The 19,710-nt window shown below is 49.5% G+C and overlaps 1 protein-coding gene across 1 annotated transcript in view; it reads left to right on the forward strand.

The window, feature by feature from the left end:
* Positions 1–7,291: 7,291 nt before the first annotated feature.
* SYT17 (synaptotagmin 17) overlaps positions 7,292–19,710 on the forward strand; it is an 81,647-nt gene continuing 69,228 nt past the window's right edge. Inside the window, exons 1-4 of the mRNA XM_068969079.1 lie at positions 7,292–7,306; positions 10,859–10,876; positions 11,494–11,642; positions 17,843–17,991. Coding sequence (XP_068825180.1) covers positions 7,292–7,306; positions 10,859–10,876; positions 11,494–11,642; positions 17,843–17,991 — 331 coding nt within the window. The remainder of the gene's footprint in view (positions 7,307–10,858; positions 10,877–11,493; positions 11,643–17,842; positions 17,992–19,710) is intronic.

The raw sequence follows: 19,710 nt of genomic DNA on the forward strand, positions 1-19,710 counted from the left end.
TGTATGTGGTAGAAATTCTTGAACCCGTGTGGGGGCTGGAGGTGATACAGGGTGGGGGCTTCAGCGGAGTTTCAAAGTCAAGACCTTCAAACTCCTTCATCTGAGCAAGAGCCTGAGAAGTGATGCCAGCAGACAGCAGGCAAGATAAGGAGATGTTCAGTGGGATGCAGGGATCAGCTGGAGGTCAAGCATCACTGATGAGTCAGACATCTTCGGGACTTATGGGCACCATCAGGCCTCCATGCAACCTCCCACCCTGATCCTTTGAAGCCAATGTAAGGATGCTCCCGGGGTAGCCTGGCTGATGGTGATCATCTTCCTCAGTGGAAGTGTGTGACCTTCATAAAGATAATGTTCTAGTGTGCAGAGGTCAAGGTCAATCTTTGGACCACCTGCATCAGCGTACCCTAGGAGGCTTGTTAGGAAATGCACATTCCCCAGACCCCACTGCACCAGAATTTCAGGGTAGGAGTCTAAGAATGGGGAAATTAACAAGGCAGCCACTCCCCTACTCTTCTGTGCAGTCAGGTTTGAGAACGAATGTCCTAGTGTGTGATCCAGCTCCCTCTCCCCTTTCTTGGCCATGAACAAAAAAGGACAATGGTTCAGGGTAAACAAAACATCTAGTACACCGACTAGTAATAATAGAGTGACTTGTTTGTGTGGTGTGTATAATATTTTGAAAGTAAAAAGTAGTAATAGCATTTCTTGAGACTTTCCTTGGTGGCAGGCACTGTACTAAGGAATGCATAGAAGGTGGCCTGTAGAATCCTCATCTCCAGGAAATAGTGACTCTTAGCATCCCATTCACAGAGGAGGGAGTGGAGGTGCTCAGAAGGTGTGAAATCACACAGCTGCTAAATGGCAGGTGGCATGACTTAGACCCAGGTCCAACTGTCCCCAGAGGTGAGGACTTTAACCTCCAAGTTATCCCTGCCTCCTCCCTAACACGCTTTTCCCTTCCAACTGTAAAGCAGGAAGAGGCACCATGGTTGCAGATTAAGCATATGTTCTGGGGGAAGAAGCCACTAGTTCTGAATTACGTGCTAGTGTTTCATATGCATTTTTCTCATTGGCCTCATCTCATATCTTCCCTGGGAGAGAAGCATTATACCCATTCTGCAGGCGGGGAAAACTAAGGTTCCCCAGGGATTAAATGGCTTGCCTGAGGCCACACAGTTATTTTGTGGGTGAAGTTGGACTCAAACCTTTCAGACCATACTGCCCCTGATGAGGATGGGGATGAAAGAGGTCTGACTCCTACGCAGGGTTCCTCAGAGTGTTACTCTGGGATGTCAGCCCTTGGGCTGCCCTTCCTATTTCCAGACCAGCTGTTTAATTAACCCAGAGGCTTCTTATTTCCACGGTGTTCAGAAACACTGCCCAGGGTTCACGCTAAATGGCATGTTCTGGAAGCTGTATAATTAAAGCTGACTTGGGAGATGATGCCGTCAGCCCGTAGGGCAGAAATAGAAAGTCACCTAACCAGAATGTGTGTTGCCCATATGGATGCCACCGACTGCTTTTGTTCTGGTGCTTTTGATTATAATCGGTATCCTGAGGTCTGTGGTTTGCAGTGCCACCTCTCACTACCTTCTTAGGGATCATAAAGAGAAAATCATTATTATGTGCCTGCCTCTGCCATCCAGGGCTGGGTCTCTGAGGGAAGAAGGTGAGAGGCCAGGTTCCTTTTAGACCCTGTAGATAGAGATGAGCCCAGGAGTGCCACCAGGAGGTGACTGAAGCCTCATCTCCTGATCTTCAACTCTGTCCTTCTGTGTCAGGAGGGGCTGAACATGAACCATTGGCATCTCCATCTTAGTGTTCCACTGCATATCATTATGGGCGTTTTTGTTGTTGTTTTGTCTCCCAGAATCTTTCTTAGAGAACTGCTTCTCCTCCTCTCTGGGTCCTTGTGGGGTCATGCTGGTTCATGATACCCACACATATCTGGTCACCTGGTCCAGGCTGACTCAGACACAGTACTGGATCCTCTGGACACGGTGCTTGGTCCGGAAGTAGGCACGTGACCTAAGCAGGACCAATTCGAGTTTTTCCCTAAGATTGCATACAAAGTCTCTTCCCTTTGAAGCATAAACTGTCAAAATATAAGCTCAAGGCATTAGTAGCCATTTTTCTGCCGTGTGAATCAAGCCTACTTAAGGGGGCAAAAAATCCAGTGTTCCGAGAGAAGCTGTGAAGAGGTGAGATATGGGAGAAAGTGACTTCATTGCAGCCCTAAATCCAGCCGTGACTGGGATTTGCCCTTGGCCTTCCAAGTTAATGAGCCCATAAATACTTTTTAGCTCAAGTTGAATTGAACTGGGTTTCTTTCAGGAACCCTAGGCAATGCATATCTGAGGTTCAGCATATTCAAACACAAAACCTGAATTCCTCTCCTGGCAAACCTGCCCTCCTCCAGCCTCTCCTGCCTTCCACACCCTTATCATTGTCTATTCACTTTCAGGCATTGATACATTGCCATGACCTTGGTTTAGACTCACACTGCTTCTTACCTGGTTTGCTGCACCAGTCTCTCTGCCTTCAGGCTTGTCTATTCCGTGCCCACAGACACACACACACACACACATACACACACACACACACACACACTCATGCCAAAATCTTTCTCAACCTCACCCCTACTGATCTTCTACTGGGTAACTTACAAGGCTACCAGACATCGGGCCCCTCCTACTTGTTAAATCTCACCTGGCACCTCCCTCCCCTCACTTTAGCTAAAGAGCTACTTGGAGTTGCCCTCTGAGCTCTAAGCAACCTCCAGGGCTTCTTAATCCTGCCAGTCTTTTGAAGCCTATAGACCCCACCTTGGAATAATGTCTTTTCAACATAGAGTAGGATATATAGGATTATAGTGAAATTATACTGATATACATTTATCAAAATATTTAAACCAAATTTAAATTTAAATATGGTAATATATGTGCTTCTTCAGGCTTCCCTGGTAGCTCAGCTGGTAAAGAAGCCACCTGCAATGCAGGAGACCCTGGTTCGATCCCCTGGAAAAGGGAAAGGCTACCCACTCCAGTATTCTTGGGCTTCCCTGTGGCTCAGATGGTAAAGAGTCTGCCTGCAGTGCGGGAGACCAGGGTTCGATCCCTGGGTTGGGAAGATCCCCACTCCAGTATTCTTGCCTGGAAAATCCCATGGATGGAGGAACCTGGCGGGCTACAGTCCACGGGGTTGCAAAGAGTCGGATATGACTGAGCCACTTCACTTCACTTCACCCACTCCAGTATTCTTGGGCTTCCCTGGTTGCTCAGATGGTAAAGAATCTGCCTGCATTGCAGGAGACTTGGGTTTGATCCCCAGATTGGGAAGATTCCCTGGAGGAGGGCATGGCAAACCACTCCAGTTTTCTTGCCTGGAGAATCCCCATGGACAGAGGTGCCTGGCAGGCTATAGTCCATAGGGTCGCAAAGAGTCAGACACAACTGGGCAACAAAGCACACCACATGTGCTTCTTCATTAATGTATTAAACAGAAGGATCTAGTGTGGAGGCCCAATAATGGGTGTAATTTTCGAACAGTAAAGAGTGTCAATGAAATGTCAAGTTATTTGCAACAACTGTAATGTGATAGGAATATACATGATTTCTGTTGGTGATAAAGTCCCAGGTAGGGCTTCCCTGGTAGCTTAGCTGGTAAAGAATCTACCTGAAATTCAGGAAACCCCAGTTTGATTCCTGAGTTGTAAAAATCCTCTGGAGAAGGGATAGGCTACCCACTCCAGTATTCTTGGGCTTGCCTTATGGCTCAGCTGGTAAAGAATCCACCTGCAATGTGGGAGACCTGGGTTTGACCCCTGGGTTGGGAAGATCCCCTGGAGAAGGGAAAGGCTACCCAGTCCAGTATTCTGGCCTGCAGAATTCCATGCACTGTATAGTCCATGGGGTCACAAAGAGTTGGGTATGACTGAGTGACTTTCACTTTACAGTGACCATGCAGATGTAACTTTATGCCTTTCTATAAGTTTATGGACTCCCCCACCCCAATTAAGCACCTCTGAGGTCTAGAATAATCTCTCCATTTTCAGTTCTTTGGGATTCAGCTTAAGATCACCCTCAGATGGTAAAGAGTCTGCCTGCAATGCAGGAGACCCAGGTTCAATCCCTGGGTCAGAAAGATCCCCTGGAGAAGGAAATGGCACCCACTCCAGTATTCTTGCCTGGAGAATTCCATGGACAGAGGAGCCTGGTGGGCTACAGTTCATGGGGTCGAAGAGTTGGACACGACTGAGTGACTAACACTTCACACTTAAGGTCACACCTCAAGAAGCTTTCTCTGACTCTCACCACATTAGTTGGGGCCACTGCTACTTGGTACCCTGACAGCCCCTGGACTTCCCTTTATCACACCACAGGTCACATGCGATTCCACACGTTTGTCCTGGCCTGGGGCTTCTCTACTGAGATCCGTGAAAGTGCCAGCTGCCTTGTCCAAACAGGCGCAGCCTTGGTCTGAGTCCAGGCTACACCTCAAAGCTGGACTGCGGGTCCTCTCTAGGGCAGGGAGAGGCTCACAGAGCTGGGGACCCTGAAGTGACTTCTGACACTCCCCTGATGAATGACGCAGGACCCATTTCTTTGTTCCTTCTTTCGCTGGAAGCAGGATGGTGCAGCCCTAAAGAGTTGGACCTTTCCAGTCAACCAGATCTGCACTTTTCTCCTGGCTCTGTCACATTCTCCCTGTTTACTTTGGGTGACTCCCTTCCCCTCTACAACTTCAACTTCTTCACTTGTAATGATGATGACAGTACCTACTTCGTAGGGCTCCGGTGAGGATTATACAAGAACATATGTGAGTGAGTTGGAGGCACACACATTAAGCTAATAATACCATCCATGTATTTATTCAACAAGCATTTATTATGTACCCATTGCCTGCCAGGTGCTTGCCATACATGAAAGTGTTTTATTGATGTAATTCCAGGGGTATGTTCTCTTATCCCCATTTCAAATAAACTTCTTCATTGGAGGAGGGGTGTTTGATATTCTGAGACAGCTGTAAATTTTTACAGATTAAAGTATGAAACTAGCCCTAAGGATTTCATCCCCCTCCCCCTAATAACCAGCAGTGGCTAGGAAAGGATTTGGGTTTAGGGAGTCTAGGTTTGAATTACAGCTTCTTGATGCTGTATGTACAGCCCCTGGGCAGCTTCACTGCTTTGTGCCTCCTTTCTTTTTTTTCTTTTTTCCTCATCTAAAAGAGTGGAACAGTAACAGTACCCACCTCTAGCCTATCAGAGAATTAAAAGATTGAATCTGTTGTGAAAGGTTTTAAAAGGTTTAAAGGTTAAAAGGTTTGAGACTGGCACAGTCTCAAAACAGCTTAGCTATTCCTCACGGGAACACCTGGGAAACTCCTCCACTTCCCTTAAGTACCCCGGGGGGAGCACCCATCCCAGGAGGAACCCCTCCTCTATGAAGCCCTCTCCTCACCAAGCATCACTTCCCATCACTGCAAAAGAGACATCGTGGATACACACCAAGTTTTACGAGTGCAGACCACGTGGGTTCAAATGCCAGTGCCCCCAGCTGCCAGCTGTCCTGCTTTGGTAGTGACATTCCCTCTGTGCATGTCAATTTCCCCATCTGTAAACTGGGGAGAGCTGCAGTGCCCCCCTCGGAAAGGTAAGAGGAGTCAAGCACTCTGCTGGGCTTCCTAGGTGGGTTCGGTGGTAAAGAATCCACCTGCCAGGGCAGGAGACACAAGAGATCTGGTTCAATCCCTGGGTCTGGAAGATCCCTTGGAGGAGGGAATGGCAGCCCACTCCAGTATTCTTGCCTGGAAAATCCCATGGTCAGAGGATTTGACTGAGCATCCACACATGCTAGCACTCTGCCAGACATACAGGAATGAGCAAGGCAGTGGAGGACAAGACGAAATGCTTGAGCGAGATGCCTGCGAAATTATAAGCACTCGACATATGTTACATGCCATGTGCTACAAATGAAATATCATACTTAGAAATGTATATGTATGCTAGATATTTACATGAAATATTTACACATATGTGTATTACACCTTTTGTTCATAACTTCCACGTTCATTTCCTCATTTACTCCCACAAAAACAGTCCTGGAGGATAGGCAGGGCAGAGATTTTATGCTGTTTTTATTGATGAAAAGATAGAGTCGCTGGAAGGTTAAATGGTTGGTAAACTGGCAACAGAAGATGTCTGGACATTTAAAAAAGAGAACTTGCAGAGGGCAATGTTCCACCTCAGATACCGCAGTGGAGAGCCAGCCCCAGCGCAGTGGCCTTGGGGTGGGAGGACCGGTTTGGGGGAAGCCTCCAGGCCCAGGGCGCCCAGCCACGTGGGCAGGCAGGCTGGCGCGTGAACACGCCCAGGGGAGCACGCTCGCTGGCGCGGAGCTTCCAGCGGGCAGAGACGCGCAGGACGCAGGGCGCGACGCTGGGTGGCGCTGCTGGGCCGCCCCGCGCCAGACCTGTTGCGCCCAGGGCGCAAGTCGAGCAGGTTTAGGGTAAAGGGACGCTCGGGTCTCTCCGCGCGCCCCTGCCGCCCTCTCCAGTGTATCTCCCTCGGGGCGCCCAAGGCCCCATCTTAACTTGAGGCTTCCATTCGCTTGGCCTCTGCATTCCTCACCGCAACAGTTCTAGGCGCGTCAGCTGGGGCGGGAATAAAGTTTTTCCAACCCGGTCTAGGAAAGGGCTGGATGGGGAGGACCCTCCCGGCTCCAGACTCTGCGGCGGGCTGGACCGTGCCCTTTCAGCTTCACGGCCGCCCCGGGGGCCCTGCTCTCAGTAGGTGCCAGCCCTGGTGCCGACCGGATGGGCTGACCCGCGCACCGCCCCCTCCCACCTCCTTGCCCGTCCCGGTCCCCTCCCCCGCCTCTGGCGCGCCCGGGCCCCAGCGTCTCCGGCCCCGCCTGCGCTGGGGTCGCTGCAGTCCCCGCGGCTGCCCCGGGCTCCCTCCCCAGGCGCCCCGGCTTTAATCCCGCCTGGGGAGCGCCTCGGGGGGAGCGCGGGACGGCGAGGGAGGCCGAGGCGGGGGCCCTGGGCGCCCGAGCTCTCCCAATCTGGGAGGCGGCCCCGACTCCCGGAGCCGGAACGCAGGGGAAGGCAAGGACGGGGCGGCCGGCGGAGGGGCGGGCGCCGCTCATCAGCCACGCCAGTCACGTCTGGGGCCACCCGGCTGCCTTTTTCTTCCTTTCCCCCTTTGCTTTCTCCCCTCTCTCCGGTTGGCGAGGGCAAAGTGGCCGTGGCGGCGCCATGCCCGGGCCGGAGTGAGTGCGCGCGGGCGAAAATGGCGTACATCCAGGTAGGGCTGAGGCCGGGGGGCCAGGTCCGCGGTGTGGGGTTGGGGGGTGCCGCGCCCCCTCCGACTGTGAGCGCGCTGAAGGGAGGGCACAAGGCTAGGCTGCCACAAACTTGCCTCCAGAAAAAGGGTGCCTGAGCGCAAGGCAACCTGTGCAGCAGCGGGGGTGCGCCCCAGGAGGAGAGGCTGGGGACCCCCACACCCCGGGATGAAGGGCCCCAAGTGGACTCTGCACGCGCGCCCTCGCCTCCCAGGGAAGGAATGGGGGTGGGGCGGACTTTTCTTCCCCCCTTCCCCCACCCCGTCCCTCGGGCACCCCACCCCAGGGGAGGGGCCGCGGGGAGGGCGGCCCGGGGCGCGCCAGCCGCCCGGCCCGCCAGCTGTCGTTGCCTTGGTGACGGCTCTGGCTAATTGGCCGGCGGAGCGAGCCGGAGGCAGCTGTTCCGGCCAGGAGGGACAAGGACATCGTCTCTCCCGGCACTGGGTGCTGAGAGGTGGGGGACACCCCGGAGGCGCGCTGGTGGTGTTGGGGGGCAGCCGATTACTTTGGGCCATTGCCTCGGGAGTTGTGGACCCTCCCTCCCTTCATCTTGGGGACACCCCACAAGAATCCTTAGGCTGAAATAATTTCCAGGCACCTTTTCTTGAGGAGGGCATGCTTGACTAAGAGACCTGTCTTCTCCTTAGGAGGGGGAAGCGGCGACGGGTCAGCGCCAAGGTCATGCGGTCAGGCCCGCTGAGCTGCTTGTTTCTGGCACTGGGTCCTTTGCCTCTGGCAGTGATACCGACGGGCTCATACATTCTGCCTCCCCAGAGGCAGACGGGTGCCTCTGGGCTCGCTTCTGCCCTCGCCCACCACTGGAGGGGCTTCTGGTACCTCCTCCCCCTTTGGCTCACACCCCCCCCCCCTCCCCGCCCCTCCTCCTGCCTTAGTCTTTTCCACCTGCCAGGAACTCTGACCTGCCATCCGCCCATGGCCGCCCCATCCCTCTCCTGGCTTAGAATCGCTCCACTGACTTCCCTTTCATGGAATCCTTAGGTCATCTTTTCAAGTTCAATGAAGGTCACATTTACTGTTCACCTACTGTGGGGATGTTGTTGGGGGGAGTGGCCACTGAACAGGTTCAGCAAACACTTGGGTGACGTGTAATATGTGTGGGCACTGGGAACACAGCTGAGAAAGCAGCATGGCCCCTGGCCGTCAGGGACCACGCACTGGGACATGAACCACGTGAGAACGGGCGTCTACGGTTCTTAATGACTGTCTTCCGCACAGTAATGAAGAGTAATGAGTAATGAAGTGACTTGCCCAAGGCCACTCAGGGGCTTAGAGGTTGTGGTGAGGCCTAGCCGGGGGTGGGATGGGGATTGGTGAGGGATTTGTGAAGCATCTGGTATGAGGATGGCCCGGTGATGTTGACTTTTCTTCGAGAACAAGGTGTTCAACTTTTTCTGTAAAGGCCTACATAGTAAATGTTTGTTTTTCTTCGAGGGCTGAGTGGTCTGTGTCGCAACACTTCACTTCTTGATTATGGCACTACACAGAGACACTAGTAAATGAATGGGCATGGCTATGTTTAAATAAAACTTTATTTGTGGACGCTGAAACTGAATTTCATATACTTTGTACGAGTCAAGAAGTATTCATCTTTAAAGTTTTTTCAACCAGTTAAAAATATACAAACCCTTTTTAGCTGGAGGGCCATAGAAAATCAGGCTGCAGGTGAATTTGGGTCTTTGAGTCCTAGCTTGCACCCCCTGTTCTAGAATATCTGGACTTTCCTTCCTCCTTTTTTTTTCTGGCTTGAATCAATTCTCCACTGGGTCAAACACGTGAGCCTGAGGCCCAAAGGCTCAGCACGCTTGGAAGCCTCAGCGCATCTCCCCTTTCCTCTTCATCTTCCTTGGTTTCTCTGGCCCCTAGCACTCACCTTGCACCTAGGCGGGACCCCTGAGGTAGCCTTGCCTCTGCTCATCATGGTTTTAGAAATGGTTCTCTTTTGATCACTATATACCCAGGAAATGCCTTCCTGAGAGCCTGGATCGTTGTGAAAAAGCATCCCTTTAACCCTGCACTTTACCATAAGCGTGTTAAAGTACTTTCTCATGTAAGCCCCATGAGGGCATAGCTGTTTGCTGCTTTCTTCGCCTCACCACTCTGTCGGCCAGGACAGTCCCCGGTACCTGGCAGGATCCAATTGGACTTGACAAACTGTCTGGTTCTCATAAGCCACAGAAAGCATGCAGATACTAGGCAGCAGAGAGCCTTTTCATAGTGTCCTAGCTTAGCCCTTCCATTAAAGGAAAGATGTAACTGAGGCTCAGACTCCCAACTTGCCTGAGTCACATGACTGGCCACTGATGGGGCCAGGACGAGCACCTCTTTTCTCAGTTTTGGCCCTCCCCCTGCACCTTGTGATTGGTGTCCAAGACTCCCCCCCCAAAAAAAAACTGTAGTAAATCCCTTATCACTTCAAGGATTTTGAGTTTTTCACGGACTATGTTATTTACTTAATTTCTTTTCTGTAAATGGACTTGTGCTTTATTTTAACTTTAATATGAAAAGGAAACGTCATGTCACTACCATAATAGAAAACCAGGGTCACCTGATAGAAACTGAAGGCAATAGGAAAAATACAATGAGAATAATGCCACATTCTTGGATTCTAGCTAGCTAGTCTGTCTGCAAGGCTCTGAGCTGGGGTCTGCTGTCTGTTCAAAAAGGAAGGCAGGGGTGGGATTTGCAATGGTTAAAAAGATGTTACATATAGTGGTACCAAATTAAGACCTTCTTCACCTTGCAAAAAAACTGAGAACCATGATTAGCTTTCTCCTTGACTCAAAGTTCTGAGTTCCATAGGAGACTCCTCCTAACCTATCTGGTTTACTTGGCCTTTTGGAAAACTGTGAAGACCCTTCCCAGAAAGGGGGTGGGGGGAGCCTGTGTCTTGGGAACCGGTGAGAAGAAGCTGGGGTGGAGGTGGGGCTGAAGATGGAAGGGAGCCCCTCCCTTCTTCCCAGGGACCAGACTATGGCTTTCTTTTCCGCTCCCTCTATTTGTGGGTGGTCATATGAAGCTCCCCACCATTGGAGCAGAATTGGAAGGTAGGGCCTCTGGGAGGGCGGGGGAACCAAGTGACATCCATGCTGTGCCTGCCTGCAAGTTAGCTAATCATGTCCTTCTGGGTTGGCTTCATGGCTATTTCTGTATAGGAAGGTTTGCTCCTCTCCTGAAGTGTGGCTGCATTGGATAGCATGACTATCTATCCACCCGCTCTGATTCATAACAGCATACGGTGCAAATCCAATCGAAATGCTAAAGTTTCCCATTTATTCGGTGTTGGTTAGCCAGGAGGCTACCAGCAGCCCTGAAGGTAGCAGCACCTTGTTAGGAGGTCAGCTCCCTTCCCAGGATGGTAAGTGGAAAGAAGCAGGGCTTGTTTTTTTTTTTTTTTTTGAGTTGCAGGAATATTGCTAAACTGGTCTTGTCTCTCTCTCTGTGTCATCCCTCGCCCCCTGTGCCCCTTGGCTTCATGTGGATCTCTAAAAGGGCAGTTGGAACCTTTAAACGAGGTGAGTGAATTCGGTGATTTGTTTGGTCTGGCTTCTAATCAAGAAATGTTTGCTTTTCATTTTGGAGCCTTTCGTGGGGCTGTGGGGATGCTGAATATTAAACAACAACCGGATGTTGATAACAGCCATTCTAGGGAAGGGAGATCCCGGTGAAAAGATACTAGTTAATGAGACTAGGTTTCCCTTCCCACCCTCTACTATTCCATTTGATTATCTCTGCTTACTTTAATGTCATGAAATTATTTTTAAAAAAATATTTGTGCTTCGCTTTCAAAAAGACAGTAATAATCATTGTGTTTTGCGAACATATTGCATAGCCCTCACGATGTTGAATAAACCACCCACATGTCAAGAAAGACATTCATATACAAAGGAAAATACCTGCAAACGTTTTGCTTGCTATTAATGGCTCGAGCCGGTTGGTGTTTGCCATCTTTGTACCTGCAGTTGGTAAATAGGAATGGAAAACAGTTTGTTCTAAGAGATCAGCCGTGGAGACAGACCTCCTGAATGTCGTTATTTCTCATCAGGGATCGGCTGCTTGTAACTGTGGGTGTTTTTCCTCTTCTTCCTCCCCTTCCCATCTCTCCTCTGCCCACCGCCCTCCATGGGCTCAGGGTTTCCTTTCTAGAATCTCCGACCTGCTGCTCTGCAGATGGACTTGCCGCCACTGCTGTCAGAAGTGCTATGAGTCCAGCTGCTGCCAGTCGAGTGAGGATGAAGTTGAGATTCTGGGACCTTTCCCTGCCCAGACTCCCCCCTGGCTGTAAGTAAAACTGCTCCAAACTTCCTGGAAAGCCACCTTAAGACCTTTCTTTTCTCTGTTTCTGCGAGGGGTGTGGGACATCTAGGGGTATGGAGGCGGGAAAGGCTGAGTTTCCATTGACCTCTTAGTCGCTGATGGCTTGTACTCTGTGCCTCATTGCGTTTGGCAAGCTGGTGAGACCAGCTCGGGGTGGGGCTTCGGTTCAGCTGGTTTTCACAACCGGCCTTCTGAGATACGAACAGTGTAATGCTAAGCATGTGGGCGCTTTTAATCATGTTGAATGTCGTTCCAAGTGGAAAAAGAGATCTGTGAGCGTCTCTGTTCTTCAAGGGATGTCCAGATCCTAAAGGTTTTCCATTCAAGTCAGGATGACGAACCATCCTAGCCCCTGGCCCATGCTAAACACTCAGTGAGTATTTGGTGTGGATGACATGAACAAACAAGTGCCTCTTTGCTGATCTGAGCAAGAACTTCAGTAACAGGGAAGCAGAACACACCTCCAGGCTCCATCGTGTCCTCCAACGCTGTTTATGCTCTCTCTGGCATCTTTCGTTTTATTTCCAATTCGTTCTCCTCCCGCGCCTGCATACAACATCTCCATCTGCCAGTCGCTCAGATATTTTGGGAATGCAGTTTTGAAGCTTTTTAGCCACGTGTCTGGGCCACCTCTCTGTGGCTGGGAGAGGAGCGTGGCCAGAGTCTGGGTTGAATCTAGAGGGCCAGGGCCTGGGAATCGTCCAGTACAGCTTCCCATGATGTAGATAAGGACGCCCAGGGAGGCAGGAAGATGGTGTGAGGGCCCACAGTTGGAGCCTCAGTGGGGATCCTGTGCTGTCTCAGGTAAATCCTTGGGCTAAGATTCCAGAAGCCGCTGGCACCCCATCTTTTCCTTGGGGGTCATGCCTCAATCCTCTTTTTTTTTGAGAAGCAAGTATCAAATATTTTCATAGCAGAATGGCTCTGGGTCACAATCTGTGAGTTCAAATCCTACTTCTCCTAATTTTTTCCAGTTCTGTGACCTCAGGCAATTTGCTTGATCTCTCTGTGCCTCGATTTCCCATCTGTCAAATGGGGATGATAAAACAGTATTTATCTTATAAAGTTGTTGTGATGATTGCATGAATTAGTTTATGGAAAAATACCTTGTTGGCAATCATAAACATAAGTAATTCTTTTTACCCTATTTTGGTCTGGGTTTCCTCATCTGTAAAGTAGGGGAAGTAATAGAACTTATTTTATAGGGTTGCTATTAATAATAGTGACATATACATGTAACATGCTTAGCACAGTAGTAAGTATTCATCTCTATCATTATTAAGTTATTGAGAGATTCTTTAAATTGATGTAACAACTATGTGAAGGAACCTTCCCTGACTCACAGGCTGTAGCCTGAATCCTGCAGTTGTGCACAGAGTTGAGATGTTTGGTGAAACCAGCTCATTAATGAAGGGATTGTTCCCATGTTCTAGTGACGGAGGTTGGCTCAGCCCATCTGGTGTCTTTAAAGCCGTGCTCAGAAGAATTCCAGCTCTGTGATGGCACGGTGATTATCTGTCTTTTTTCATTCCAAAAACTAGTTATTGCCCAGCTGATTAACCTGAAGGCAGAAATTGAGTCCTGAAAGTGTCAATTATGCTGTTGGGAAGTTAAGCTCAGTTTTTTTGGTAGTTATTTCTTGAGGCTGCCCTATGTACCAGGCACTATGGGAGGCACAAGACTAGATGGAGTCCTGTTCCCATGCTCAGGGGATTTAATATCTGGTATAGAAAATAAGGGCTTCCCTGGTAGCTCAGCTGGTAAAGAATCCTCCTGCAGTGCAGGAGACCCCAGTTCGATTCCTGGGTTGGGAAGATCTGCTGGAGAAGGGATAGGTTACCCACTCCAGTATTCTTGGACTTCCCTTGTGGCTCAGCTGGTAAAGAATCCAATCCACGTGCAATGCAGGAGACCTGGGTTCAATCCCTGGGTTGGGAAGATCCCCAGGAGAAGGGAACGGCTGCCCACTCCAGTATGCTGGCCTGGGGAATTCCATGGACTGTACAGTCCATGGGATCGCAAAGATTCGGACACAACAGAGTGACTTTCACTTTCTTTCACTTCACTATAGGAGATAAAGCAGGTAAATAAATTAGTTGTGTATTCACATCCTGCACACACATATGACAGTTCTGCATAGAATTTTGTTATGGAAAAGTTCTGGGAAAATGGCTTCAGGCATGACTGGATCCAGGGGCTCAGACGGTGTCATGGGTGTGCGTGTATGTGCTCTCTCTCTCTTTCTTTCTGTTTCTTCTGTATTGGCCTCATTCTTAAGCCTTCTTTTTCCTTTGCATTATGTTTGACAGCAGCAAAATATCAGGAAAGGCTCTCATTGCTCTGGTTTGGGTCACATGCCAATCACTTGATCCAGTCTCTTTTGCTTGGAGGAAAAAGCGCTGGGATAATGTCTGGGTTTCCGGACCTGAAACGAGGGAGAGGGTTATTCCTCCTGAAACACATGAACTAAGCTAGTCGAACAGGAGTTGGCAGACTTTTCCTATAAGGGGCCAGAGAGTAAGTATTTTAGTCTCATGGACTAGTTTTTATTGCGGCCACTCACTTCCATCCTTGTAGTGCGAAAGCAACCACAGGCAATTCACTAGTGAATGGGTGTGGCTATGCTCTCATAACACTTCTACAAAATCAGGCAGTGGGCCCCAAGTTTGCTGACCTGGGTAATAAACAGTTTGGATGCTGTGACTGGATCCAGGGTAGACAAACACCACAGATGGGACACTGCATCTCGGAAGAGTTGGGGGAATCAGACAAAATGAGCCTGCAAGTTCAGGTTGTGTGGGGTCTCAAATGCCAGATTAAGGAATTTGGATTGTCCTCTGAACCAGAGGAGACCCCTGATAGACACTGAAAATCACAGCCTGTTTGCCTCAGATGTTGAGTGTTACAGATGTATGGCTACTAAGCTGGAGGACAGTTGCGTTTTGCTCAGGTCGCTGACCCTTTGTGCAAGCAGGGTGTTCTTCTGGGATGGCATCCTCAGGGAAGACACTTATTTTGGTTATGCTACAAGCAGAGAACTTTCCAGCAGCCAACTCACCACATGGCTTCAGGGGGCATCCTTCACATGGTGGTCATGATGAGCGAGACCATCTAGACTTGTGCAGTGCACCATCTGAACAGCTGTACATGACCTGTGTGCTTCCCAAGGTGACCCAGGTCTTCTCCTGGATAGCACTGAGGACATTTTTGATAGTCAACATCATACCAAATGTTAAGAGAAATCTGTAAAGAGGAGGCAGGTTAAATCCTCCAGAAAGAGAATTTACAGCTTGTGCTTTCCCCAGATTTATTTACCAAGCGGGCAGTTGCATGTTATCAAACAGGCAGGGAGCAGAAATGTCAAGCATACAGGCTTTGCAGTACCATTCCTACCGTGCCATTTGAGCCAGGAACCACAGAATGTGCCTCTCTGTGGGGTGGCATGTGGCAGGTGAGCTGGGTCTTTGCCTGTGTGATCAGAGGGGACACACCATTAATTGTCACATATGCTTTTGACATGTGGGACCTGCAGCTTTCCTGGGCTGGACTGGGCTGATGAGAGTCAGGAAAACCAACTCACCATATGGTACCATCCGACTGGCTCTTTCTGGGGCAGTGCCAGAAAGACCCCCACTGAAGAGTGAATTAGGTTATTTCTTTGTTCAAGAAGCATGTGTTGAGTACCTACTATGTGCAGGGTTCTTCCAGGCCTCCTAGGGGATGCCCAGCTTGGTAGTGTGGGGCATGTAGTCCGGAGTCTGGTACTGCTGGACTCCACTGGGGTTCTGCCATTCAGTGGTGCAGATCCATTCTCCTTCTCTCCTGCCACCTGACCAGGGCTCCATTTCCCTGTCTGTAAAAGCAGTAGGGGTGGGTCATAACAACTAACTCCTGGATTGTTTCAAGCCTGAAATGATGATTCAGATAGAGCATTTAGCACAGTGCCTGGCACACAGTAGGTGCTCAGTAGCTACTGCTACCTTTGATCCTAATAAAGCAGATGCCAACATTAAGATTTGTAGGCTGTTATGGGAGGGGCGACAAGTTGTGCCCTCCAGTGATTGTGACTCAAGATAAGTCAGATAAAAGCCACCAGAAATGTGTATTCATTCATTCACTGAAAAAATAAATCAGAGCACCCCACACGTGCCGGGTGCTGTGCTAGGAGGGCAGTGGTGAACGAAGAAGACACTGCCTTTGCCCGCATGGGCGTCTGGCTTAGTGTCAGATGCAGAGGAGAAGCAGGCAGGCCACACTTAAAGAGGTATGTGCTGGAGGGGGACAAAAAAAAAGGTGCAGGGGTAAGGGGAGACGGGCTGGGAGGAGGCGACTGGACTGGTGGGTCCTCTCTGAGGAGGTGCTGTGGCAGCTGAGATCTGAATGGTAAGGAGGAACGAGACAGGTGATGGGGCAGGACGAGCATTCCAGGTAGAAGGGACAGAGGGCCTGGAGGTTTGGTGGTGGCAGAGGAGGCAGGGGTGGCCCAGGTATACCCTGGTACTATGTCTGGGAGGAGGCAGCCAAGGCTTCAGGAAGCGATGGCATTTAAGCTGACTCTTGAAGACTGATGGGAGTTTGCAGCTGGAGGCAGCGGCCGCCATGAGGTGTGACAGCTGGGAAACAGGCCATGCAGGTGGAGGGCCCCAGTGGCCGTCACATGTTTTTGCCGCCTTCCTGGGGAGATGCAGCTGCTTTCCTTTACGGGAGAGAAAGGTTGATCTAGTGTGATCCCGTCTCCCTTCCATCCCTCCGCTGGCCCCATGTTTCATCTGCTACGTTCTCCTATTCTTGACCAGGAGTGGGAGGCACTGGGCATTGCCCCTGTAACATGCCTGCTTGTCCCAGCAGTGGCCCTAGCTTTGGAAGAACATCAGATCCATTTCATGTCATGCACAGCATGCGTGTGACCTCCCAGAACTTGAAAGTTGCGTTTTTCGAGATTGGTTTCTCCGCAGGTTTAAATGTCAACTTGGGGGATGCAGTTTTGGAAGGTATTGGTCTGTGGCTGTAATGGCTGAGGGGCTTGTTATCAATAGCATCAATCTCATGGCCCCTTTGCCAGCTCTCTCCCCTCCCCTTGCCCCCACTCCCAGCATCCTCACTAGCTGTGTGAGTACTGGGGGATCTTAAAGCCACCTCTGCTATAATATTGCTAACATCAGCTAAAATGTATTAAGCATCTACCTAGAACATACCAAACACTGTTCTAATCATTGTATATATGTTAGCTCGACCTTCAAAGTAACCATGTAAGGCAGGTGCTATTATTAGTCCCATTTTACAGACAGGGAGATGGAGGGAGAGAGAGAGACTTGCCTTGAGCCAGCCCTTAAGTACTACTTTGTACCCCAACCCACAAAGAGTGTACTTTCTATTTTTCCAGCAATTCTAATCTTTATTAGGAGAACATTAAGTTGTGGATGCTGCTATTTACTGGTGTTTCTATGCATTGAACTGTTGTTCTTAAATCATTGATTCTCAGGGCCATTTTGTAGCTCAGAGTCTTAGCTGCTGGACCACCAGGAAAGTCCCAAGAACCTTTGAGTGACATTGTTACAGGATATTTTTTCAAGATGTTATAGACATAGTGACTATTGAAATAACAAGATAATTCTTACCGAAAACTACTTGCAGAAGTTCTAATGCATTTAAACAGCCACGTGGTTCCTCCCAGACTGAAGACTGAGAGGTCCCATCTTGATGGCATCACCAACTCAATGGACACGAGTTTGAGTGAATTCCAGGAGTTGGTAATGGACAGGGAGGCCTGGTGTGCTGCAGTCCATGGGGTTGCAAAGAGTCAGACATGACTGAGCGACTGAACTGAACTGATCTCGGTTTAGTCAGGCGGTGCCCGTGTGGCAATATCTTGAATAAGTTTACATATCCCTTCCCCAGCCCCAGCCTCAGCTTTGAAATTATGCAAATTCTTGGCAGATTGTTCTAATTGGGAAATAGTCATTTACTTCACATCACATTTTGTGCAAAAAGCAAGACATTATTAAGAATTAAGGGCTATTGAGAATTTATTTCAAATTTGCATTATTTTGAGTTGCATAGACTGGGCCTGAGAGCAATTTCATCCTTGGTCTGTCCCCCACGGGACAGAGGTGCCAGTCCCTGGGGATTCTCTGACAGTCCCTGAGACCTCTTCCCTCCTACAGGTTGGCCAGCCGGAGCAGTGACAAGGACGGGGACTCTGTGCACACAGCCAGTGACGTCCCGCTGACCCCACGGACCAACTCCCCAGATCGGAGATGCTCATCCTCAGACACATCTAAGTCTACATACAGCCTGACCCGGAGGATTTCAAGTAAGCCTCTCCGCTCTGACTGTCGGGGGACCTGGCTCAAGTCAGCTGCCCCTCGGGGTCCATGAAGTACAACCCTGTTATCTGGGCCCCCAGGATAAAGGGAAAGAGCTGGCGTTCCCAGATGCTCAACAGCACCCCCAGGGAGAGACATGAAGGACAGGGTTGCTTCTGGTGGGGGAGTGGAGTGTGGTGTGACAGTCCAGGAGAAAGGATGACAGAGAGGTGACGGCAGTGTGACAGAGGAGGACATCGTACCTGATTTCTGCCAAGTTCAGGCAGAAGCAATCATTTTGATTGATTTTTGTTTATACTGATCACAGGTTTCATTGAATTGGCTCAGTTGGTAATGTCAGCATATATCATTTCAGACCCCGAAAGGCAAGTGTTAGTTACCATGTTACACAGCAGGGCCTGCACATTCAAGTGACTTGAGGGCCCAGGTGGATTGTGTCAGTGGCTAAGTGCTAAGGGCTGGAGGGAGATAAATATCACTCTAGTGAGTGACAATTGGCAGCCGACTCTTGACCTGGCACTAGGGCAGGGTGGGGACTGGGGCCAGTTGGGAAGCCAGTGTCTTATTGAAGGGGAGCAGCTGCTACTCAGCTGTAGCCATGTGGGATTGTATTACCTGACCTTTCTAAAGAGAAACTGGCAGTCTGGGTTTTTATATGAAACTTCCTTACTTTTCAACCCAAACAGAATGTATCTCTGGGTTGAATTTGGCCCTTGGCCCACTCTAGAGTGGGCACTCAGCACACACACACTTTGTAGCCTGGGTATAGACCAGAGGGTGTGATTTGGGTGGGGAAGAGAAAGGGTGATAAAGCCTAGAGTCTCCCAGCCTCTTGTTACTAGCCAAGTGTGTCTCCTCTGTCTCATGCAGCTGATGTCTGAAATTCACTTAACAGAGGGAAAAGGCTTAAATTCGTGAAACTAATCCACTCAGCTGGAAATGATTGAGATCTCTGATCTTTTCTGGGAGTGGATGGGGAAGAAGAAAGAAGTAAATTTCAAGAGCTTGGAATAGTGAAACAGAATGGGTGTCTGGCTTCTGTATCCTCCATCTTTTCATCTGTAGAATAAGAGGGCCTGTCTGCCCTGTGCAGCCCGCTGTCCAATACAGTGTCCACAGGCATGTAGCTAAATTGAGATGCACTGTACATGTTATATACCCACTGGATTTTGAAGCTGGTATGAAAAAAGAGAGAATTTAGAATGTCTCGCTAAAATGTTTTTATATTGATTACATGTTGAAATGATTGTATTTTGGATATATTGGTTTAAATAAAATATAAAAATTTCACCTGCTTCTTTGAACTTTTACATAATTGTGGCTACAAGAAAATTTTAAGTTACCTTTGTGGGCTTCGATGGACATGAGTTTGAGCACGCTTCGGGAGTTGATGATGGACAGGGAAGCCTGGCATGCTGCAGGCCACGGGGTCACAAAGAGTCGGACATGACTGAGTGACTGAACTGAACTGTGGCCTTGTATGTCTGTATCTGGTTCACGTTTTATTTCCTCTTGGATAGCGCTGGTCTAGATAATTCCTAAATCTTACGTCCAGCTCTATATAGAGATGACCGCGTTTAGCACAGTTATCAGGGTGCAACCATGCACTGGCAAGGGCTCATGGTTTTAGCCAACAGGCAGGTATTTGGGCAATCAACAAGATGCCATGAAAGAACAAATTCTATGTAATTTTCCCAACAACATGA

Source organism: Capricornis sumatraensis, chromosome 3, assembly GCF_032405125.1.
Source record: "Capricornis sumatraensis isolate serow.1 chromosome 3, serow.2, whole genome shotgun sequence".
Lineage (NCBI taxonomy): Eukaryota > Metazoa > Chordata > Mammalia > Artiodactyla > Bovidae > Capricornis > Capricornis sumatraensis.